The sequence below is a fragment of the Mangifera indica genome, chromosome 7 (genome assembly GCF_011075055.1).
Source record: "Mangifera indica cultivar Alphonso chromosome 7, CATAS_Mindica_2.1, whole genome shotgun sequence".
Taxonomy (NCBI): Eukaryota; Viridiplantae; Streptophyta; class Magnoliopsida; order Sapindales; family Anacardiaceae; genus Mangifera; species Mangifera indica.
In genome coordinates this window covers 6903947-6926117 of record NC_058143.1, presented here as the reverse complement: position 1 = coordinate 6926117, position 22171 = coordinate 6903947, and the positions used below count along the sequence as shown (strand labels likewise).

At 34.1% G+C, this 22171-nt stretch overlaps 2 protein-coding genes across 2 annotated transcripts; one reads left to right on the top strand and one right to left on the bottom strand.

Moving 5' to 3' along the window:
• Positions 1-3925: 3925 nt before the first annotated feature.
• LOC123220112 (probably inactive leucine-rich repeat receptor-like protein kinase At3g28040) lies at positions 3926-7585 on the top strand. Its single transcript, XM_044642131.1, has 2 exons — positions 3926-5622; positions 5900-7585. Exons 1-2 carry the CDS (start codon positions 4070-4072, stop codon positions 7374-7376), a joined length of 3030 nt encoding a protein of 1009 aa, XP_044498066.1. The 5' UTR covers positions 3926-4069; the 3' UTR covers positions 7377-7585.
• Positions 7586-8307: 722 nt separating this feature from the next.
• On the bottom strand, positions 8308-15371 carry LOC123219893 (uncharacterized WD repeat-containing protein C2A9.03-like). The gene is made up of 9 exons (XM_044641848.1): positions 15095-15371; positions 14833-15000; positions 14657-14743; positions 13846-13980; positions 13325-13435; positions 10443-10534; positions 10257-10362; positions 9513-9599; positions 8308-8862 (listed from the first exon to the last, which is right to left on the bottom strand). The coding sequence occupies exons 1-9, from the start codon at positions 15197-15199 to the stop codon at positions 8449-8451; spliced, it is 1305 nt and encodes a 434-aa protein (XP_044497783.1). The 5' UTR covers positions 15200-15371; the 3' UTR covers positions 8308-8448.
• Between the last annotated feature and the right edge of the window lie 6800 nt (positions 15372-22171).

Below are 22171 nucleotides of genomic sequence, written 5' to 3'. Positions count from 1 at the left end.
TCAATTTAGGCTGAATTTGATGTGTTTCTTCAATTCAAGACATGTATAATAATCTAGTAATCATTCTAACATGTTTCTATCCTCTAATTTCAGTCAATTTTGGTAGAATTTAATTCGTGCCAAAAACAAATTTTAAACGTAATTTTAATTACAAATCAAAATTCCAGATTATAAAAATCACAAAGTACGAAATTTAATTCACAAAAAAGATGATTTCTTTGCAACCGAGATTTTGATACCAATGTTAGAAATAATTTAAACATGCTAAACATAACATTCTGTAAATACTGTAAATTTTGTAAATATAAATACATGTACCCAACTTCAAGTTTGTGATGAAATCTATTCAAACACGACACGAGGTGTTAATGTGAGTAATTTCCACGACTCCATTTGCCCACGTATTGCATTCCTTTTGGGAGACAAGAACTACTATGCAATTTTGGTTATATGTGTGGAGAAGAAGAAGAAAAAACTTTTTTTTAAAAATATTATGTAAAAAATTACCTTTGAGGGAAGGTAGTTTTGGACATTAAATAAAAGACCAACTGCCAGAACTTTTGCACTAATTGCCCTTGATAGTTAAAGTAAACTAGGTTGGATTAACCCGTCATGGGTGAACCTAAACCTAACAGGAAACATCTTATTCTTCTTTATTTCAACCATTCCTTTTGCAAGATCTTTAATCAATGTTTTAACAACCAGATCGGGACATAAACCGTTTTGAATACTGGTTTTGGTCCAACCGGTCAGACTATTTTGATTGGTCGGTCAAACCGGAGTTTTAGAATCCTAAGTAGCCAACAAGAGACCAACAGAAGCCAACTGGGCCTAGGTGACTAGAAGAAGACATGGCACCCAAGAAAATCTGGAAAATTCAGAAACAAATCGGCATAAAACTTGGCAAGGAACCACAGAGAGTTGCAGCAGGAAGAAGGCAAATGGACAGGAGACAAACAGCAACAGGGCAAGGCTTCTCCAAAATCCTCAGGCGCAGGCAAGGAGAGGCAGAGAAAACTGACTTCAATGTGCTACACCAGCTTAAGAAAAGGCCACGAAAGCATACTTCGGCTGAAGTAGACAGAAGCAGCATACTAGAAAGCATCCAAAGCATCACCCAAAAAAGCAGCTTCTTGACAAGAAAATGCAGCCAAAGAGAAAGGAAACCCAACAGCAAAAAGTTCTAGAAAGCAACAGAAAGCTCCAAGATGCAATAGAAAGCTCTAGAAAGTAGCATAAACCACTGAGAGAAGGAGAAAGCGAAACATTGGCATGCAAATATTAATGCATGTTGTCGTCAACCACATCAAACGTCTGTAGAAACCGGTCCACCTGCGGTTTAAACTGTGAAATTATTAAACCACTGGTCTGTTCGCAATTTACTCTAAAAATTAATTAAAAACGATTTTGTGCATTACAGAAACCACTATAGTGCCCGGTTCAACGGCTAGCTAGTCTGACTGGCCGGTCTGATCTAGTTATGCAATCCATGTCTTTAAACACACTCAATCCCATAAATTTGACAATAGAGAGTATATTCAAAATGTAAACATTAAGTTAAAAATATTGTGGAGAAAAGGTTGACAATATTTTGATACCTGAAGAAATAACTAGACAACAATATAATATGAAGGTGGAGGAGGGTTGACACTGTTGTGGAGAAAAGGGTGCGTAGGTGAGAAGCACGAATAACTCTCCTTCACTTAGTCTACCTCTATTGCTTGTGTTTAGGGTTGGATTGATACAAGTCAAGCTCGAGTTAGTCTTGGTTTGAGGAGAGTTAAACTCAAATTTAGAACTCGAGCTTCGAGTTCGCTTGATACTATAACCAAATAAAAATGACTAAAATGATATCGTTTTGATATGTATTGGTCAAAATTACGTCATTTTAGTAAATTTGTATTAATTTTTTCAAATTTGTGAACTTGACAAGCCAAACATCTTATAAGCTCGAGTTCAAATTCATTTAAGCTGATCTCATTTCAAGTCTATTTGAGTTGAATTCATTTTTGAGCTTAAACAAACTTGGTAGAAATCTAATCCTGCTTGTTTAAAGATAAAATATACATTTTATAACAAAACATTGTTCATATAATATGAGGAGCACAAATGTAAATATATATAAACTTATAAATAAAAAAAAAAAAAGCTAGAGGGTCAATTAACCCTCCTTGACCCCTCCTCCTGCCGCCATTAAATCTATAATTTCTGTATTATCCTTATTATTTGATACAAACAATAGGTCGACGATTGAAAGAGGCAAAGGGTGCGATTACAATCTTCCACTATCATTATGTTTGCTAAAGGAAACTAGAAACATGACCTTTCAACATCACCATGTTTGCTAAAATGGTAGTGAGGAAGAAGAAAAAACTTTGATTTGATGAGATTAAGAGGAAAGTTGAAGATGTTTGATTGGAATCTGATTTACAGAAGGAAACACAACTCATTTTCTTCTTCTCCAGTTTTCTTTATTGTTTTATTTTGATTTTATCTAGAACTCTAGCATATGTCAAGCTATACAGAATTCGCTACTTTTCCTTTTTACTGTATATTTTCAGGGGTTTGTTTTTCTTTTAAAATTGAAAAATGTGATTTATATCACAAGGAATGAAAAAATGCTTTTGAGCAAAACTTTGGGTGGGACAAGGTAATTGACTCATAGACATATTGAAATTATAAAATTGAGTCACGAGCAGCGGCCACTTTTAGTCACAGCAATAATGCCTTCAGCTTCCAGACAAATCACAGCCTTGTAATTCCAAACGCCCATGCCCACTTGTTTGGTAATTTGAATATGATATTTTCTCTGGCAAATAAATCGGAAGGAATTTATATTTAATTTTAAGAGAATTTATTTATATCTTTGTATAAATATAAATAAATATATATATTTTAAAAGGGCTTTGGCTTTCATGTAAATTAATAAAATTTTCTTCAAGAATATTTTGAATTTTGTGTTGTTTGTAGAGTTTTAAGGCCAATATGGTAAATTTTTTAATAAATTCTTTTTGAATAAAATTATGTGTACCAATTTTAAATACATTTATATATGTCATCATATAATTGAATAATTTTAAATTAAAGATAAAATAAAATTCAATCATATAATGACACATATAAATATGTACTCATTAATGTATTTAAAATGAGTTCGTATAATATTACTCATTTTTCTAAAATAAAATTAACAAAAAGACAAATATGCCCTCTATCTTTATTGAAGCTAAATAAAAAAATTATCCCCCAAATAATTATAAAATGTCCTCTACCCCTAGATAGTAATTATGAAAAAGGAAAATTAAAACAAGTCATTGGCAAACTGGTCCTCTCCCATTGTCGTCACTCTTGTATTGTTGCCAACTAGTAGTTGATGGATATGTTGCTTGTCACTTAGACCTGTCACTACCAAGCTCTGCTTTCTTTGGACCATGTTGTTGCAACCAACTGCAAGACATCTCTTTGCCTGCATTAACCCCAATCGCATCCAAATCTGTTGGTTCTCTTTCGATGTTTGTTAGCTGCCAATAAATGAGAGGGGAAGAAGAGAAAAAGATAAGAAGATAAGAATAAAAAAAGAAAAATATAATGTAGTTATGTTGAAAAGTGTAATTTATTTATATTATTAAAGATATAAATTATATTAATTTTATTATATATTATATATAGTGACAAAAATATATTTTGACCAATAAAGCTAATGACTGACTTGACAGAGGTGGGTAAAATAGACTTTTCAAATTTAGATGAGTGTGAAATGGCACTTTTATCCAAATTTAAGTGGGAAATTGTTGTTCAGCCTTCCTTTAAAAAAGTTTAACCTACGAATGAATGGAGTCCTTAAAAAAGTTATCTTTAACTTGAGTTCCAATTTTGTTTTGGGTATTCACATGACAAATAATTGTACATTAAACTGCCGCTCGTGACCACTGTCCTATCACATCTTTTTCAAGTTGCCTTCTGCAGAATCTGAACTTCATTCCCTTCATATCTTCAATTTCTTAATCATATGGTTTCCCTTCTCATGTTATAAAATATTTTCATAACAAGCACTGGAAAAAAGTAAAGAATGATGAAAATGCGTCAGTTTGATGTTAAACTGGTCGTATATTTTCTTCTTTTCATGGCTTCAGGCTACTGCATGGACAACGATGATGCTTCTATTCAACTAAACGATGATGTTTTAGGCCTCATTGTTTTCAAGTCAGAGCTTAAAGACCCTTCTGCGTTTCTTGAATCTTGGAATGAAGATGATAACTCTCCATGTTCATGGCGATTCATACAGTGCAATCCATTAAATGGCCGTGTGTCTCAAGTTTCTCTTGATAGCTTGGGATTATCAGGAAAAATCGGAAGAGGGCTTCAAAAATTGCAGCATTTGAAGGTACTTTCACTTTCGCATAACAATTTTAGTGGCAATATCAGTCCTGAACTTGGCCTCATCAGTAGCCTCGAAAGACTTAATTTGAGCTTCAATAGTCTCTCAGGCCTTATTCCTTCAACGCTTGTGAATTCCACTTCAATAAAGTTCTTAGATCTTTCTGAGAACTCTCTCTCAGGTCCACTTCCTGACGATCTATTTGCTGAATGTTTATCACTGCGTTATCTTTCTTTGGCTGGTAATAATCTCGAAGGACCACTTTCTAGTAGTCTCTCTAGATGTTCATCGTTAAACACTCTCAATCTTTCAGCCAATCATTTCTCCGGTGAACCGGATTTCGCTTCACGGATATGGTCATTAAAAAGGCTCAGGACTTTGGATCTTTCCAACAATGCCTTTTCAGGCTCAATTCCTGAAGGAGTGCTGATTCTTCATAACCTGAAAGAGTTACAACTGAAGGGTAATAAGTTTTCAGGACCTCTACCAAAAGATATTGGATTCTGCCCGCATTTGAACAGGTTGGATTTGAGCAATAATCTTTTAATTGGAGAATTGCCAGAGTCTTTTGGGATGCTGAATGCTTTGAGCTTTATCAATGTATCAAGTAATATGTTGAGAGGGGATTTACCTCAGTGGATTGGTAATATAAGTTCTCTGGAATTTGTTGATTTCTCCAACAATGGTTTGACAGGAAGCCTCCCTTCTTCAATGGCTAACTTGAAGTCACTTAAATACTTGAGTTTGTCTAATAATAAGTTAACAGGAAAAATTTCAAGCTCATTTGCTGAATGTACAAAGTTATCAGTGATTAGTTTGAGGGGAAATAGCTTTAATGGTAGCATGCCGGAGGGTTTGTTTAATTTGGGATTGGAAGTGGTAGATTTTTCAGAAAATGAACTGATGGGTACCATACCACCTGGATCAAGTAAACTCTTCGAATCTTTACAGATACTTGATTTGTCAAGTAATAATCTTGCTGGAAGTATTCCTGCAGAAATGGGTCTTTTTGCTAATTTGAGATACTTGAATTTATCATGGAATCATCTTCACTCAAGGATACCCCCAGAGCTTGGATACTTTCAGAACCTGACGGAGTTAGACCTTCGAAACAATGACTTGTATGGTTCAATTCCTGAAGATATATGTGAATCTGCAAGTTTAGGAATTCTTCAGTTGGATGGCAATTCATTGGCAGGTCCAATTCCTGAAGAGATTGGAAATTGCTCATCCCTCTATTTGTTGTAAGTCTTAACCTTTTCTTTTCCCTTTTTTATCCTCAACTGAAACATAGAACTACAAGAAAAATGAGTTTCTCCACACAAATGTTGGCATTAGAAAAAAGTAACTTTTTAGACTTATGCAACACAACATTGGCATCACATTACGCTTGAATATCCTTTTAAGCCTATTGTGACACTGAATCAGCCTAAGTCTTTAGGATAGCTTATAAGGTGACATATCACTTGAAATGAAAATTTTAAAATGCTTTGTTATTCTGACTTTTTATTGTATATGCAGGAGCTTTTCACACAATAACTTAAGTGGGTCTATCCCAAAATCCATTTCAAAATTGAATAAGCTGAAGATTCTGAAGTTGGAGTTTAATGAGCTAAGCGGAGAGATACCACAAGAGTTAGGAAAATTGGAAAATCTTCTGGCTGTAAATGTGTCATATAACAGACTCATAGGAAGGCTTCCTGTTGCTGGTGTATTTCCGACCTTGGATCAAAGTGCATTGCAGGGAAATTTAGGCCTCTGCTCTCCATTGCTAAAGGGACCTTGTAAAATGAATGTTCCAAAGCCTCTTGTTCTGAACCCAAATGAATATACTGATCAAACTGATGGTCATAGGCCAAGAACTGAATCCTCAAATCAGAAATCGGGTCGGCATATGTTCCTTACTGTTTCTGCAATTGTTGCGATTTCAGCAGCTGCTATAATTGCATTTGGAGTGGTAGTAATTAGTCTCTTAAATGTATCAGCCAGAAGGAAACTTGCCTTTGTTGATACTGCCCTGGAAAGCATGTGCTCAAGCTCTTCAAAGTCCGGTAGTATTTCTGCCGGTAAGCTTGTTTTGTTCGATACAAGATCATCACCGGATTGGATCATCAGCAACCCTGAAGCCATCCTGAAAAAGGCAGCAGAGATTGGAGAAGGAGTCTTCGGTACTGTATACAGGATCCCATTGGGCACACAAGGAAGAATAGTAGCAATCAAAAAGCTTGTTACACCAAACATAATTCAACATCCTGAAGACTTCGAACGAGAGGTTCGAGTACTGGGAAAAGCAAGGCACCCGAATTTGATATCCCTGGAAGGCTACTATTGGACACCTCAATTACAACTTCTAGTCTCAGACTATGCACCAAATGGTAGCTTGCAAGCCAAGCTTCATGAAAGGCTCCCTTCAACTCCACCTCTTTCTTGGGCGGACAGATTCAAAGTAATACTTGGAACAGCTAAAGGACTTGCTCATCTGCATCACTCTTTCCGTCCGCCTATAATTCACTACAACATCAAACCCAGCAATATCTTGCTAGATGATAACCTCAACCCCAAGATTTCAGACTTTGGCCTGGCGAGATTGTTGACAAAGTTGGATAAACATGTGATGAGCAATAGGTTTCAGAGTGCAGTAGGGTATGTTGCACCAGAATTGACATGCCAGAGCCTGAGAGTGAATGAGAAATGTGACGTTTATGGATTTGGGGTGCTGATACTTGAGGTGGTGACAGGGAGGAGAGCGGTTGAATATGGAGAGGACAATGTGGTGATATTAAGTGACCATGTGAGAGTAATGTTAGAGCAAGGGAATGCATCTGAATGTGTGGATTCAGGCATGGGAGAGTATCCAGAAGATGAGGTATTGCCGGTGCTCAAATTAGCCCTGGTTTGCACTTCTCAAGTGCCTTCAAGCAGGCCTTCCATGGATGAAATCCTACAAATTTTGCAAGTCATCAAGACCGCACTACCTGAAAGAATGGAAATGTTCTGAGGACTTATTTCTTAATTTGATTTGTTGAAATTATCTTTATTTTTGTTCAGTTTGATGTGTTGTACTCTACTTCGCAGTATATTTAAACTTTGATGGAATCGACAGTTTGTTTTTCAAAAAATTTTTATTGCACAACTTTAGAAATGCTCGAGAAATCTTATAAAGAGCAACGAGACTATGTAATTCAATTAATATGAAGCATTAATTTAGATTAACCAGTCATCAATGACTGAACAATGAAATCCAATTCTAACTGGCCAGTCGGTATATTTTCTACATTATAGGAGACTTTGTTATTTCTTGGCATCTCTAGGATGAATTTTTTATTTTTTTTAGACATTTCTAGGAGAAAATAATGTATTATATACAAACTTTTTATGTAAAATTATGTCTCTAAACTAACACGAGGTTGATTTAAACTGAATTGAACCTTAACAATGATTAATTCAAATTTAAATTCGGTTTGAACAAGTGAATAGGAATGTTGGAAAAGGCAAACAATAACATAGAAAAAACGAAAATATATAAAAGAGAAAAGATAGAAGGAGAATTGCTGACGAAATGGGTTCTAATGTCAATGTCATCCTTAAGCTCGACAAACTGAAATTACTTTAATTTGAATTCGAGTTATTCAAGCCCAATAATAAGTCACGTTAAAGCTAACTCAATTTGAATCTAACTTTATAAACAAATATGTTTTAATGTGATTTTAACAGATCCGAATAAATTTTTTTATGAATCATCAATATATATGGTATAGCATATGTTATATGAACTGGCTTATGTTATAATTAGGAATTACTCTTCTAAGGGCACTCTTGCTATTTTAGCAACTCCTATTTACGAGCTTTTAGCCCCTAATAGCATGACTGTCTGGACTCTCACTGACAGTTCAGGACATTAAAATTTCACCAACAAAACCACATGGAAATATCAAATTAACCCATATTATGACTATATACTTTGCAATCAAAGTTATAACAAAAAATTAACTTATTCTGCCAACAACTTTGATTTCAAACAAACTGGCTTACAAAAGGGAAAAAGTAGCCATCTGCTTATATCATCAAAATTACAAATAGGAATCAAGATATCCATAGGTGTGCCTCTTGTTATACTGCAGTAAACTGGCATAAGTCCTGTCCCATATTCCTATAAATAAAGACTCATCATCTGGGCTAAGAGATACTCCAGATATCTCACCGAAGAAATCTATCTCTTGCTGCACTTTAAAATCTCCCTTCGTACTATACACATGCACAAAATCTGCAGGTTCCGCGACAACCATAAACTGTCCGTTGGATGAAAAGCGAACTGATCGAATGGCCCCTAGGTTTCCTTTAAGAGTTGCAACTGGCACAGACAGCTTCCTTATATCCCAGACTCGGCAGGTCTTATCCTGATTCCCTGTAGCAAAGATGCGTCCATCCGGGTGCCATGAAGACGCAAAAGAGTAATCTTGGTGACCAACCACTGTGGCAACAGTCTGAAATCATCAAACAAAAGACGAATATTGTCAACAAAACTAGGCATAAAACAAACCTGCCTTACAAGTATCTATTCAAATAATTGCTTTAAAATATGAATTCAGAGGCCAATAAATAGCTAAAAAATCAGTTATCTGTGAGACACATGTTGCCAAACATCTCATTGCTAAACAAAAGTAATAAATGACAGAAATGATAAAAAAAGAAACATACACAACAAATGTTTTAAATATTTTGCTAAATTTTGTTTGTCCAGCAGTTATTTTGAAACAATGAAAATACATAAAGCTTCACCTGGCGTAAATTAAAGTTCAAGCAAAAACAATCCCCCCTATTTGATAACTAAGGCTATATAAATAACACACCCAAGTTCAGAGAAGGGAATGCTTCCCTCAACCAAACGATTAAAGTGACTGAAAAGAGAAGATGCAGCAGGAAAATAAATAAAGTTTAAGTGTTTGTGAAATTTTAATTGTTTTTCATATAAATGAAATAAATACATATATTAACAGTAACAACTGAATTTTACTAATAAATTCCATATTTGTCATTTCATCAGCACCAAACTATTTTTTTTTTCAAAATAAATAAATTTGCATATGAATTATGTCATGCCATATCCAGTATCCAATTATGAAAGGATACATACCTTCCCATTTTGTGAATCAACAAGCAAGGCATGTTGGTGATCTCCAACAACAACAAAAAGCTTGCAATCGGGACTCATTGATGTATGCTGCATCGAAACAGAGAGTATGAGAAAAGATGTGAAGAAAGGATCATTGGAGATCTAATTACCATCACAGCCTTTGTTGGTTCATTGAATCACTAACTTAACACATCTAACACATGTCCCTAAGATTAGACTTGCATACATTGTAAGGTTTTCATTTTGTTGGTGTATAGAATCAATAACTTAACACATCTCATGCAGATGTCTCTAGTCTTGTGACTTGCACATGTACTAAGGTTTTCATGTTGCCTTCTATTTTACCCCACAGGAGGATATGAAAAATAGTAGAGAAAATTGCTCCTCTGGAGATTGACACAATCACTAATCTCTTCACATCACACTTACATACTTTTCTGCTCTATAAAATTATGGTTAATCAAACTGAAATAAGGGGAAAAAGACTTTGAAACTATGGGGAGAATAGCAACATCCTAGCATGTTAGCTAAAAGTCACTGCCAGCATCTCTATATCTTAAATTTGAAGCAGAAATTCATAAAACCCAATTTCCTATTACAAGTTGAAATTTAAAGAAATAGGCCACCCAAAATACTTTCTAATAGGTTAGAAAGTGAAAAATGAGTGGTCATTAACATAAATGAAATAAACTAGCATAGTTTTACTCAAACAGGCAATTATCTCTAAGCACTTAAGTAGCTCACATTCACTGGCCAAGGGAAACGGTAGTGATTTAAAAGCTGAAATCTCGCCATATCATATTCTCTTACACCACAGTCATTGTTGGATGCCATTAAATGTGTTCCACCCCTGCAAAACAGAATATTCATATCAAACTATCCCCATTGAGATAACAAGTCCTCCAAAATAATCTGGAATAATATTAAAACCTCAAGTTGTCATATATCTCTACAGCATTCGTTATGGAATTATCATCACAAGTTGTCCGGGTACAAAAGCTTACTCCTTGCTTATCCAAACGCTGAAGCAGTAAACATGAAAACTCAATGTCAAGAACATAAAAGAAATTTTATAAAAGATAGGAATGTGAAATGAAAAAACCATGTGACGATATCAGCTTCTCAAGGTGCAGTACTAGTTAAATTAACAAAGTGCCACTTGAAGAAGTAAAATTTATACTTTTGATTTGAACTTGCAATGTCCTATTGATAAATGTCAATAGCACAAGCAGCATTAGGTCGCTGACAGTGTTTAAGAATTCTATATTTGTACTAAAGTTCCCTCAGCTTTATTCCTATTTGTCTGCTAGAAACACAAAGTATCCCTAGATTCAACTGCTAGCTCCGTTTAAATAACCTAGAAACTTCCACTAGTCATAAGTCCAGATGTGCTTTGATTAGTGCAGATTCCTAGCATTGAACTTTAAGTCAAATAAATTCTGGACAATCATATTCCTAAGAATAAACAACAACGAACTACAACAGTTCTAAACTGACAACCTGGGATAAGTTGAATGCCCATTCCTTCACAAATAAAGCTACAACACCCAATTCTTTTAATAGTTCATTTGATTCCTCTAGTCAATCTCAGTTATAATGCCAATTAAGAAGGCTCTCAGAAGGTTAGGAACAGAATGAAATTTAACCAGACACTAAAAAATTGCAACCTTAGCATAACAGGGTTAAAGGACAAACAATTGGTAGAACAACACATGCTTCACCCCATTGTCAGTTTTTAAGTCCAAAAGGAGTTTCAGATTTTCTTGCAAAGTTTGTCAACCACTTTCCTTCAACTTTTCATCTCTTAATAATTGACTCCCATGCTTGTTCCACCAAATGAAGAATTATTTGGTGTCAAAATAATTATGCTAGGCAACTATTGGGAACACACATACATTGTGCAACAACCTGAACAACCGAGGAAAATTATTCACATTGGACACAAAATTCATTATGATTTTGCTTTAGATCTTTGCAACCCAAAAATATGTTTTAATAGTTTAAGAGTTCACAAACTATTTAATTGCACAAAACGGATCATCCACACATCTTTAGTTGGGATTGACTCAAATAACATTTGCAAATCATCCATACATCTTCAAATGGGATAGACTCAGAGTCAATTGAGATTGACTCTCACACCATTTGAAACTACTTAACACAGCACCAAGATTGTCTACTTAGATACATAGTCTATCAAAATTTTGTTTTTTGGCTTTGTAATTCAAAATACGTCTTATAGTTTAGAAGCTTATAAACTATTACGCTAGCCTTCACCTTTCCTTCTCAAGTGATGTGGGATGTTACATAGTGCTTGAATGGATTGACTTGACAAGTGGCCACCTTAAAAACTTTAGGATGCTTATTTCTTGAGAGGCCTAAGACTTCTAATGCTTTATCTCCAACATGATGAAACAATTGTTTCTTGTGTCGAAATGGCTTTTTTTAAATAAATAGCCTACTTTAACTTTCCCAAATTTCTTCAATGCAATCCTTTGAACAATTTTCCTAGTAGGTGTATAAGCCAAGTCAAGTTGCTCACATAAGCTGAGCTTGAGCCACTTAAGTTTGGCTTTCAGGTTGAGCTCGAGTCGCTCAAGTTCGGTTTTTTAGCTGAGCTTGAGCTTGAGGATGGCTAGTTCAGTGAGCTCACGAACTCACAACTAGACTCAAGTAAAACATCAACACGCTCAAAAAGTTTTAAATCTTACACTTACCACCCTAAAATCTTATTTCTATACTTTAAATATGGGGATGATTATTAAATATACAAATTACAAGGTTAACATGTAATAATTTAAAGATTAGAGGATTAAAATATAATTTGTCAAGTCAACCTTGAGTTAGCCAAACTTGTCTAAAGCTTGATCTTAAGCTGAATCTTGAGCTCTTCCTAAAGTAATCAAGCTAAGCTAGAGCAAGCCAATAGTCGACTTGGCTTGATTACACCCTTACTTTCCAGTGACAATTGGGATGATGCTATTCAATAATAGAAATCCTTTGGATAAACGACTTTTTACCTGTCATGTACTACAAGGTTCAATGGAACTAGACTTCTTTAATACCTTAAAAAACTCAACTATCAAATTCATTAGATCCAAATTACTCAGGTATTCCTCCCACACATATTTTAGAGCATATAATCTTTACCTTTAGTTAGCATCATGGCATATAAAATGTGGTTGGTATAATCGACCAACATTATACTCACTATAGTTATAATTTGTTTTTTCCATACTCTTGAACCACTATAACACATGCTACAAGTGTTGTGATTAGTATAAGATGTTTTATGTATAGAGGATCAACATTTTAATTTTTACTACAACACAAAATAATGTTAAACTTCCAAATATTTGCTAAAAAGTACTACAAATGGGTCACTATATCTGATCACATAATATATAAAATATATTTGCATTAGTATAACTAGAGATTGCATATTCAAATAACAGTTTTTGGACATGCTGGAACAATGGTTTGAGGGAGTAATTACCCAAATTAACATAGAAAAAGTCAGAAATGGTTGTTAGCCATAAGGCTTTTAAATCTTGAATTTGATAATAAAAGAACCATTGATGAAATTCTAACCAAGAAAAAAAAATGCTAAAAGAAGGAGAAAATAAAAAATATATATATCATTGCTTATATCTAAGAAGAAATTGGAGAGAAAAATCACAAGTATCTGTTTGTCTAGAGCCAGATATATATATAAGTGTGTGTGTGTGTGCATATATATATATATATATGTTCACCAAGATATCTTAATAGGGTTTCAAAGCTGTGGACAAACTGCAAATAAATCATTTCACCTTGCAAATCAGCTCTCCTTGGAAGCCACCTGCAACCATAAAATTATATTTCACTGCCAGAGTGCTTATCTGCGTTTGTGTAAAACCTTCTAATAAACTCCCTGCATGTTTCTACATTGGCAAACAGTTAAAAGTTAGCAAATACTTGAGAAATTTTTTATGATAGCAAGATAGGATCCACCAAACAATTACTGTATGAAGTAGACAGAATTATTAAAATTATGTATATACTAAGATTAATACATGTCCACTGTTGAGTATAACCCTATCATTCAATCAATTTACTCCCTAGATTACAGTCATATACTAACTTATAGAATCTTCCAACTCAACCATTCACCGCAAGCATTTATGTAACTAACATATAAATTCCACCTTTGAAAGAATTTTTCCTCAAAGAAACTTATTCAGTTCCATAAACTAATTACATAGCAAAACTAAAGGTGCACCCTTGTGCCATACATAGAGTATTCATTATAGTGGCTAATGGCATAAACCTTATAACCAAGTAACTTTTATACCTCACTAGGGGCTATGTGCCCTGCAAAATTGAGGATCTCCGACAAATTGGAAGATAGTGTTGACCAATGCATGACTGAATAGTTGGACATGAGATAGACATCATGTTTTGAAGTAGCCCAAACCAGGTTCCTGAGCTGCAAATTTTCAGAAAAATTATGTAAATAATGGAAAACATTAAGAACACAAATTCAGCCATTAGAACATCATATATGGCCAAAAAAGGGATAACAAAGAAACATAATAACATGAAGATCAACAAAGTTAATAAAAACTTTTAATGGCAGAAACACTTGGAAAAAAATTTCCCCACATGAGCCTTTTAGTGTAAACTGTATAACATAAAAAATTTTCAGAAAACAAAAAGCTTGCCACACACAAGCAGATAATCCTTTTTCTTTTTCTTATTTTGCAGCTTTACTTGGGTGCCATAGACTGAGGGAAAAAAAAACAGAAGTAAAACTAACACTCAAGGCAGTTTGCAGAAACGTTAACTATATTCTTTCTGTAATTAAAAAGACTTAAGATCCACTTCCAAGAAATTAAAATCAAAGCTTACAGTATTTTGAAATATAAAAGTGTAAGGAGGGAAACTATCTTCCTATAACGCGGGATAATTCAAAAACAGATCAGAAACCCACATAACAAAGAAGTAACCTTATCCTTACAACAAAACTGAACCAGAAGTGAGGTAAATTCAAATAATAATGATTAAGCGAAAAAAATACATGAATAAAGGTACAAATATTTTCCAAACAACACTTAAAATACAGGTAAAAAGAGCCAATTATAGCGCTTAAAAATTTAACAAACCTGAAAATGTAGAATTGTAGGCTTAACCAATCTTGTGTTATGAAAAAACTGATAATAATTTCCACATTTTTGTGTTTGTTTGCATTCCTACATGATCAAATAAAAATTATAAAAAAAATTAGACTCTCTGAACTTAGTAAACAACCAAATAATAAAGTGAAACAAAATTTAGAAACCTTGTCCACAGCTTCACCAGATGAAGGAATATTCTCAAAATTCTTGTACTGCTGAAGCCTGGTCAATCTATAAAAATCCCTCGTTATATTCAAAGTCTCCCATGGAATCCCTTGGATGTCCTTGCCACTCCGGGCTTGAGCCGCCGAAGTATCAGTCACCTTCGTCAGCTGCTTCAAGCAAAATTATTAGAAACAAAAATCGAAAAAACGACATCGTATCCCATCTGAAAAAATGATAAAGAAAGAAAGCGATGTAAAAAACCATGTCGTATTCGTTAAGCTCGTTTTCCGCCGGAGCTACGAGATGATTTTCGTCGTCCATAAAATCGGCCATCTCTTGCTCGTAATCGAATGCCTCCAAGGACATGATAATGAAGAAGAAGAAGAGGAAGAGGAAGAGGCAAAGGGAGCCGAATAAAGTGTGAGTTTTGGTAATGATGAAAATTAATAATGAAAGGAGCGAGTTGGGTTTATTATTTGTCGGCTGAAACGGTTTGAGTTTATTGATGAAGGAAAGAGCACGCACGCAAACGCCATGTTTTTGTGTGTTTTGTAATTGAGAACGAGAGAGATTTTTTTTTTTTGTTTTGATTTTTTTACAATGCAATTCCTCTCTTTTCTAAATAAGCAAGGTGGTCCCTACCTTTTTTTTTTTTAATCTACGTGGTTTTTCCTTTTTAAATTACTTCATTATCCATTTAAGATTCCGTTTGCCGTTGGCCTTTTAACACCGCAACTGGTTTTAACAATTCTACCATCTCGTGTTTTTTTTTTTTCTCACCCCAGGTTTGTGAGCTATCTCTCAAAAATCAATTATGCTAGTAAAAATATACTCAAATTAGAAGGACATAGAAGGAATTTCAGTTTTCTAAAATTATGAAAACAAATGAACACCAAATTGTTGGATTACACTAAACAAGGTGCCAATTAGACATAATTGCACAAGCATAATGAGATTCGATAAGATCACACTTCTTTGGATATAATTCAAGTAAAATTATCCCAAATTGGATATGATCTAACAAGATCACTGATAGAGTCATTTTAAATTTATCAGAAATTGATCAATAGTTCACTGTATCTCCTTATAACTGGCTTATACGAAGGGCCCAACCTCCAAAGTGGTTGCAAAATTACAATTGGGGTTTGCATTGAAAGTCTAGTTGGGGAGTTATTGGATCCATATTAGTTTTGTTTCTAATTTTGATGAATTTTGTTTACAACATTGTAATGATAGTTAAACCAATTCAATTGTGAATTGTAGAGCAATACAAACATGATGTAAGAGAATTAAAAAGTTAATGAATAATTAGCTTTTACAAAATTCTTTTATCTCATTTTTAGAGGTCCTCTTTCCTTGAATAATGAGTTTTTTCTTCTTTTAATTTTGCTTGCTTATCATTTTGGTGCTTTCGTCTAAAGCTCAAGCAATGGTGGAGACTAAAGCACAACGTCAAGAGGAAGCTATTGCTCATTTATCTGAGAAGCAATAGTCACTTTGTCTGGGACAACAAACTCTTCAGGAATATCAAACAGGTTTCCAATCTCAAATGCAAGACTTTGGTCGCTCCTTAGTAGTCATGTTTGGCCAATTGGAGCAACTCTTGGCCTTTGATCACCAGATGACACTTATTCTCCCCAAACACCTGGCTACCATGATATGCCCTCCAACTTTTTTAAGTTGGATGTTCCATACTTTGACGACACTAATCCAATAGGCTAGATCTTTAAGATTAATCAATTTTTCACCTATCATCAAACAACATAAACTCAACGAATCGCCATTGCTTCATTTTATTTGGACAACCTTACGTTAGGCTACTTTCAATGGATGTATAACAATAATTAAGTTCGTTCATGGAGTGAGTTTCTTTATGCCTTGGAACAATGCTTTACGCCTTCTCAATTTGACGATTCAACAATTGCTTTGTTTAAGCTAACCCAAAAGACTTCAATCCAAGATTACCAAACAGAGTTCGAGACAATCTCTTGGGTTTACCTCCTCAATTCATTTTTAGTTACTTTATCTCTAGTCTTAAGCTATAACTGCAACACAAAGTTTGTGCTCTCCAACCACTCAGTCTTCACCAAGCCATTGGCCTTGCCAAGATTCAAAAGGACAAGTATACTTATTGATGACTTGCCTCCCATTTTCCAATTACATAGAACGCTCTAACACAATCATAATTCCAAAACAAAATCACACTACGCCTTCCTCATTACTTTTATCTTCTCTAACCTAATTTCCAATAAAGAAATTATCCTTGGTTAAGCAACAACTTAGGAGAGAAAAAGGCTTCTATTTTTATTGTGATGAGAAATTTCATGTTGGCCAAAAATGAAAGAGTAAGTTTTTTATTCTTCCTGCCCACGATAATGAAGATGATATTACTCTAGATGCATCTCTTTTGGATTCTATGAATAATGTTGATTCTGCCATTTTGGTTGAGCATCGTAATTCAGTGATTACTCATACTATCAGCCTTCATGCCATGGAAGGACATAGACGACTCGAAACCCTTTGAGTTCGTGGTACTATCGGTAAACATGAGGTTACCATTCTTATTTATACCAATAACACATATAATTTCATTCAAGGCTGAATTGCTAAATGTTTGGACCTTCTTATGCAACTGAAGCTTTTAAAGTTATGGTAGGTTATAGGGTTGAACAACTCTGTGACTTTATTTGTTATAAGGTTCCTTTGCTACTCCAAAAGCAGCGGTTTCTTGTTGATTTTTATTTGTTACCTCTTAGTGGTGTTGACCTAGTTTTGGGAGTTTAATGGCTCAAATTATTGGAGCTAGTTATGATGGATTACAATAACTTAACGATGAAATTTATATAGGAAGGCAAAGTTGTTTATTTCAAATAGGAGTAGAACATTTTTGCTTATGAAATTACTCCCAAATAGCTCCACCATTTGACATTAACAGACTTTGTGGCATCGTTTTTTTATTTAGAGTCGCAAGCTTCTTCGACCATTGGCACACCCGTATAAGATATTCGTCCTGCCATTTGATAAGTTTTGCTTCAATTTTAGGCTTTGTTGAGCTAATTGATTTGCCTTTATTACAGCCAATGAACCACCTCATTCACTTGGTTCTTAATGTCGCACTAGTTAATATTTGCCTTTACTATTATCTTTTTTTTCAAAAACAGGAAATTGATAAGTTGGTACATGAAATGCTTAACTTGGGTGTCATTTAACCTTTCACAAGTGCTTTTTCATTACCTATCCTTTCTTTTAGTGAAAAAAAGACAGGAGTTGACATTTTTATGTTGACTATCGCACTCTCAATGCTTAAACAACTAAAGATCGATTACTTATATTGACTATTGATGAGCTACTCAATAAATTGCCTTATGCTTCCTTCTTTTTGAAATTGGATCTTTGCATTAGTTATCATCAAATTTGAATGCATCTTGATAATGTTTACAAGACATTTTTTCACACTCATGATGGACACTTTGAGTTTTTAGTCATGTCATTTTAGTTTCTGAGTGCCCTTTCCATATTTTAGTGCATGATGAACTAGTTTTTAAAGCCTTCTCTGTGGAAGTTTGTCATTGTGCTTTTTGATGATATATTAGTTTACAGCCCTGACTTGAATCAACATGTGTAACATTTGACCACAGTCTTTCAAAGTTTGTTGTTAACTTCTTTCCTCTTGAAGCTATCTAAATGTTTATTTGTTCAAGTTTCGATGGATTACTTCGGTCATATAATATCCCATAGGAAAGTTGCTCTAGAATCTAGCAAAATTTCTACCATTGTGGATTGGCAATTCCTTGCCTAACGAAACAATTACGTGGCTTATTAGGCTTTAAGAGGTTTTATTGTTGTTTCATTCGTAATTACACCTCTATTGCTTACCTTTACACTAAATTACTTAAAAAGGATGCATTCAAGTGGGATAACTCCTCTCAGTTGGCTTTTGATGCTTTGAAAAATGTAATGACAAATGCTCTTGTTTTAGTGTTGTCAGACTTCACCAAACCTTTCACTTTTCATACTAATGCATATGGACTCAACATAGGTGCAGTTCTATAGAAGATGGCCATCCAGTAGCATTTTTTAGCAAAAATTATGTCCCAAACTCTATAACTCTTTTACTTATGTCAGAGAATTATGTGCCATTATGTTAGCCATTGCAAAGTGGAGCCCATATTTGTTGGGGGTGTGAATTCACTATTTTAATATATTAGAAAAGTATCAAGTCATTCAAAACTCTATTCAACATTACTATCTCACAAAATTATGTGGCTTCGATTATAAAATTTGTTATTAGCCAAGAAAGGCCAATCTTATTGCTGATGCTTATCTTGCAACATTGCTATGAAAAGCACCTCTGACTTATAGCCCCAACTCCTTATGCTTAAAGAGAATTGTACTAATCTAGAATTGTAAGCTTTACATCAACTTATTTTACAGACTCCTAACTCACATCCTGACCTCTAAATGGCTAATGGTTTGATTTATTAACATGGCAAGTTACTATCTCAGCTTTACATCACCTTTTAGCCATTTACTCATGAAGGAATTTCATAGCACTCTTGTTAGGGGACACAATAGAGTTGCTAAAACGTTAGCTCGGTTGAATACAAGCTTTGCTTGGCAAGGAATAGGCCGTGATGCAGTGGAATTTGTTGCAGCTTGTTTAATGTGCCTACAAACTAAATATAGCCCTGCAACTTCTATTGGTTTACTTTAGCCATTACCATTGCCTTCTTGAGTGTAGGAAGATATTTTTCTCAACTTTATTATCAGTCTTCCTTTATACCAAGGTTATACAATAATTTTGGTGGTTATTGATCACTTCTCTAAAACAAGTCATTTTAGAATATTATCAACTATTTCACTACCTATAAAATTGTTGAGCTTTTTGCCTTATTTATTTGTAAGCTGCATGGCTTCCCTCACAACATAGTCTTTGATAGAGACCCGATATTTGTTAGTAATTTTTGGTGTAATTGTTCAAGCTTCATAGGACCAAGCTTAAAATAAGTTTGGCATACCATCCACAAACTGATGGTCAAATCAAATAGTGAATCAGGATTAGAGCAATATTTATGAGCTTTTGTACATGACAAGCCTTCTACTTGGGGTAAATATTTACATTAGGTAGAATGGTGCTACATCACCTTTGTTCATTCTTCTTCTGGTTTCACCCATTTTTAGGTTGTTTATGGAAGGTTACCTGCTGCCATATTGACCTATCTCCTTGACATTTCCACTATTGTGACTGTTGATGGCTTTTATTCTAACTGTGAGGACATTTTTACTCAATTGCCTCAAAATTTGATAATAGCCCAAACTAAAATGAAAAAAGCTATTGATGTTCATTATTAAGATAAAACATTCCATGTCAGGGATTAGGTTTGTGTTAAATTGTAACTACACCGCCAAACTTTGGTCACCTTTAGAGTTCACCACAAATTGGCAAAATGATAGAATTAACCTTTCCAAATCGTTGCTCGTGTGGGAAAAGTTGCTTACACCTTGGACCTTCCTCTAACTTCACAAATTTTTCTTACCTTTTATGTTCCCTTGTTAAAACCACATAAGTTTTCCACTTTTGCAACACTATTGTCTCTTCCTTTAACTGTTGTGGATAACCAACCTATAATACAACCATTAATGGTCGTGGACAAAAGGATTAATGCTACTAGTCTTGTATAAATCTTGGTACAATAGACAAACCTACTTTCAAAAGACACTTCTTGGGAGTTATCGCAAGACCTCTAGTAAGATTATCCCTATTTAAACATTGAGGGCAAGGTTCTTTTCCAAGGGGAAGGGGACAATAAAGTCATTGTAGATTCATTAAAAATGGATCAACAACTCATTGTATCTTCTTATAGTAGGCCTATTTAAAGGGCCCAACGTATAAAGTGGCTACAAGATTACAACTAGGGCATACATTAAGAGTCTGGCTAAGAAGTTATTGGATCCATGTTAGTTTTGCTTCTAATTTTGATGAATTTTGTTTGTAGTAGTGCAATGACAATTATACCCAATTTAGTTCTGAATTATAGAGCAATATAAACATGATGTGAGAGAATTAAAAAGTCAATGAACAATCAACTTCTACATAATTCTTTTCTCTAATTTTTAGAGGTCCTCCTTCCTCGAATTAGTAGTTTTTCTTCTTTTATTTCTGCTTGCTTATCAATCACACACTGATTATGATTTTTTCTATTAGAGTGCAATTGAAAAGTGTGATTGGATCAAAATCTCACTAGGTTAGGTTTGCTTCAACAAAATCAGACCTTTCTAGGTGTAGTTAGGCCTAATGCAATTTTGGTAGTTGAAATAACACATTTTTAAGTGTGATTTTAATCAAATTACACTTAAAAAGATAAGTTTTGGTTATTAGATCACACATGGGTTGATGTGATTTTGTTGGCTAGAATCACACCTTTGTTGTTATTTCAACAATTCAACACACTTGACTACAATTTTGTTAACATGATTGTACCTTTCTTAGTTTGATTTGGTTAGATTTGATCTACATCATGCTAGGCCAAGTGAAATACAATAAGATCACACCTTCAATGGTGTGATTTAGGTTAGATTTGGTCAAATTGCTAGCAATCACTTTTTAGGGCAACATGATAATTTCAAAAAAAGTGAAATAATTAGAAATAATATTGTGATTTCTTTTTATAATAGGTAAAGAATTTTTTTTGGTCAATAAAGTTAAATTGTGGTTAGTAGTTTGTATTTTAAAAATTGAAGGGGTGGAAAATTGTAATACTCATAAATAAGATCAAGGGTAAAATAGTCATTTCAAGTGTTATAAGTCAACCTATATTGACTGTGGACCAAAATAAGTCAAAATTAAATAATAAATTTTAGTTCCAATTTATGAATGAACAATCATAAGCTTATGAACATTTGTGCATAACCTTCCATGTTAGAATAGTTGGAAAAGCCATGTACACAATTTTAAATATAAGGAATGAATGTTCAACTATAAAAGGAACTTTCGTTTGTGTTGTTATGAAAATTGCATTTAAAAGTGACAAGTTTTCATTCCAAATGCGTGAAAATAGAAAACCTTTAGAGTGATAATGTTTTAGAGAGAAGAGTCGTAACACTCCAGTTTTTTGCAATCACTTGTAGGTTTCGAAGAGTGTGAATAAGGGAAAAATCCAGTTAGAGAGATATAGTTATCAGTAAGCCAACTCATAATTTTACCATAATCTATAAGTAAAGGTTTCGTTTCATTCACATTTCAAATAGGACATTGTATGATTATGATATTTGATGATTGTATGAGATGTTTCTCATGGTGAAATTAGTGTGGCATTCCTTCTTGATATGTATGTATGA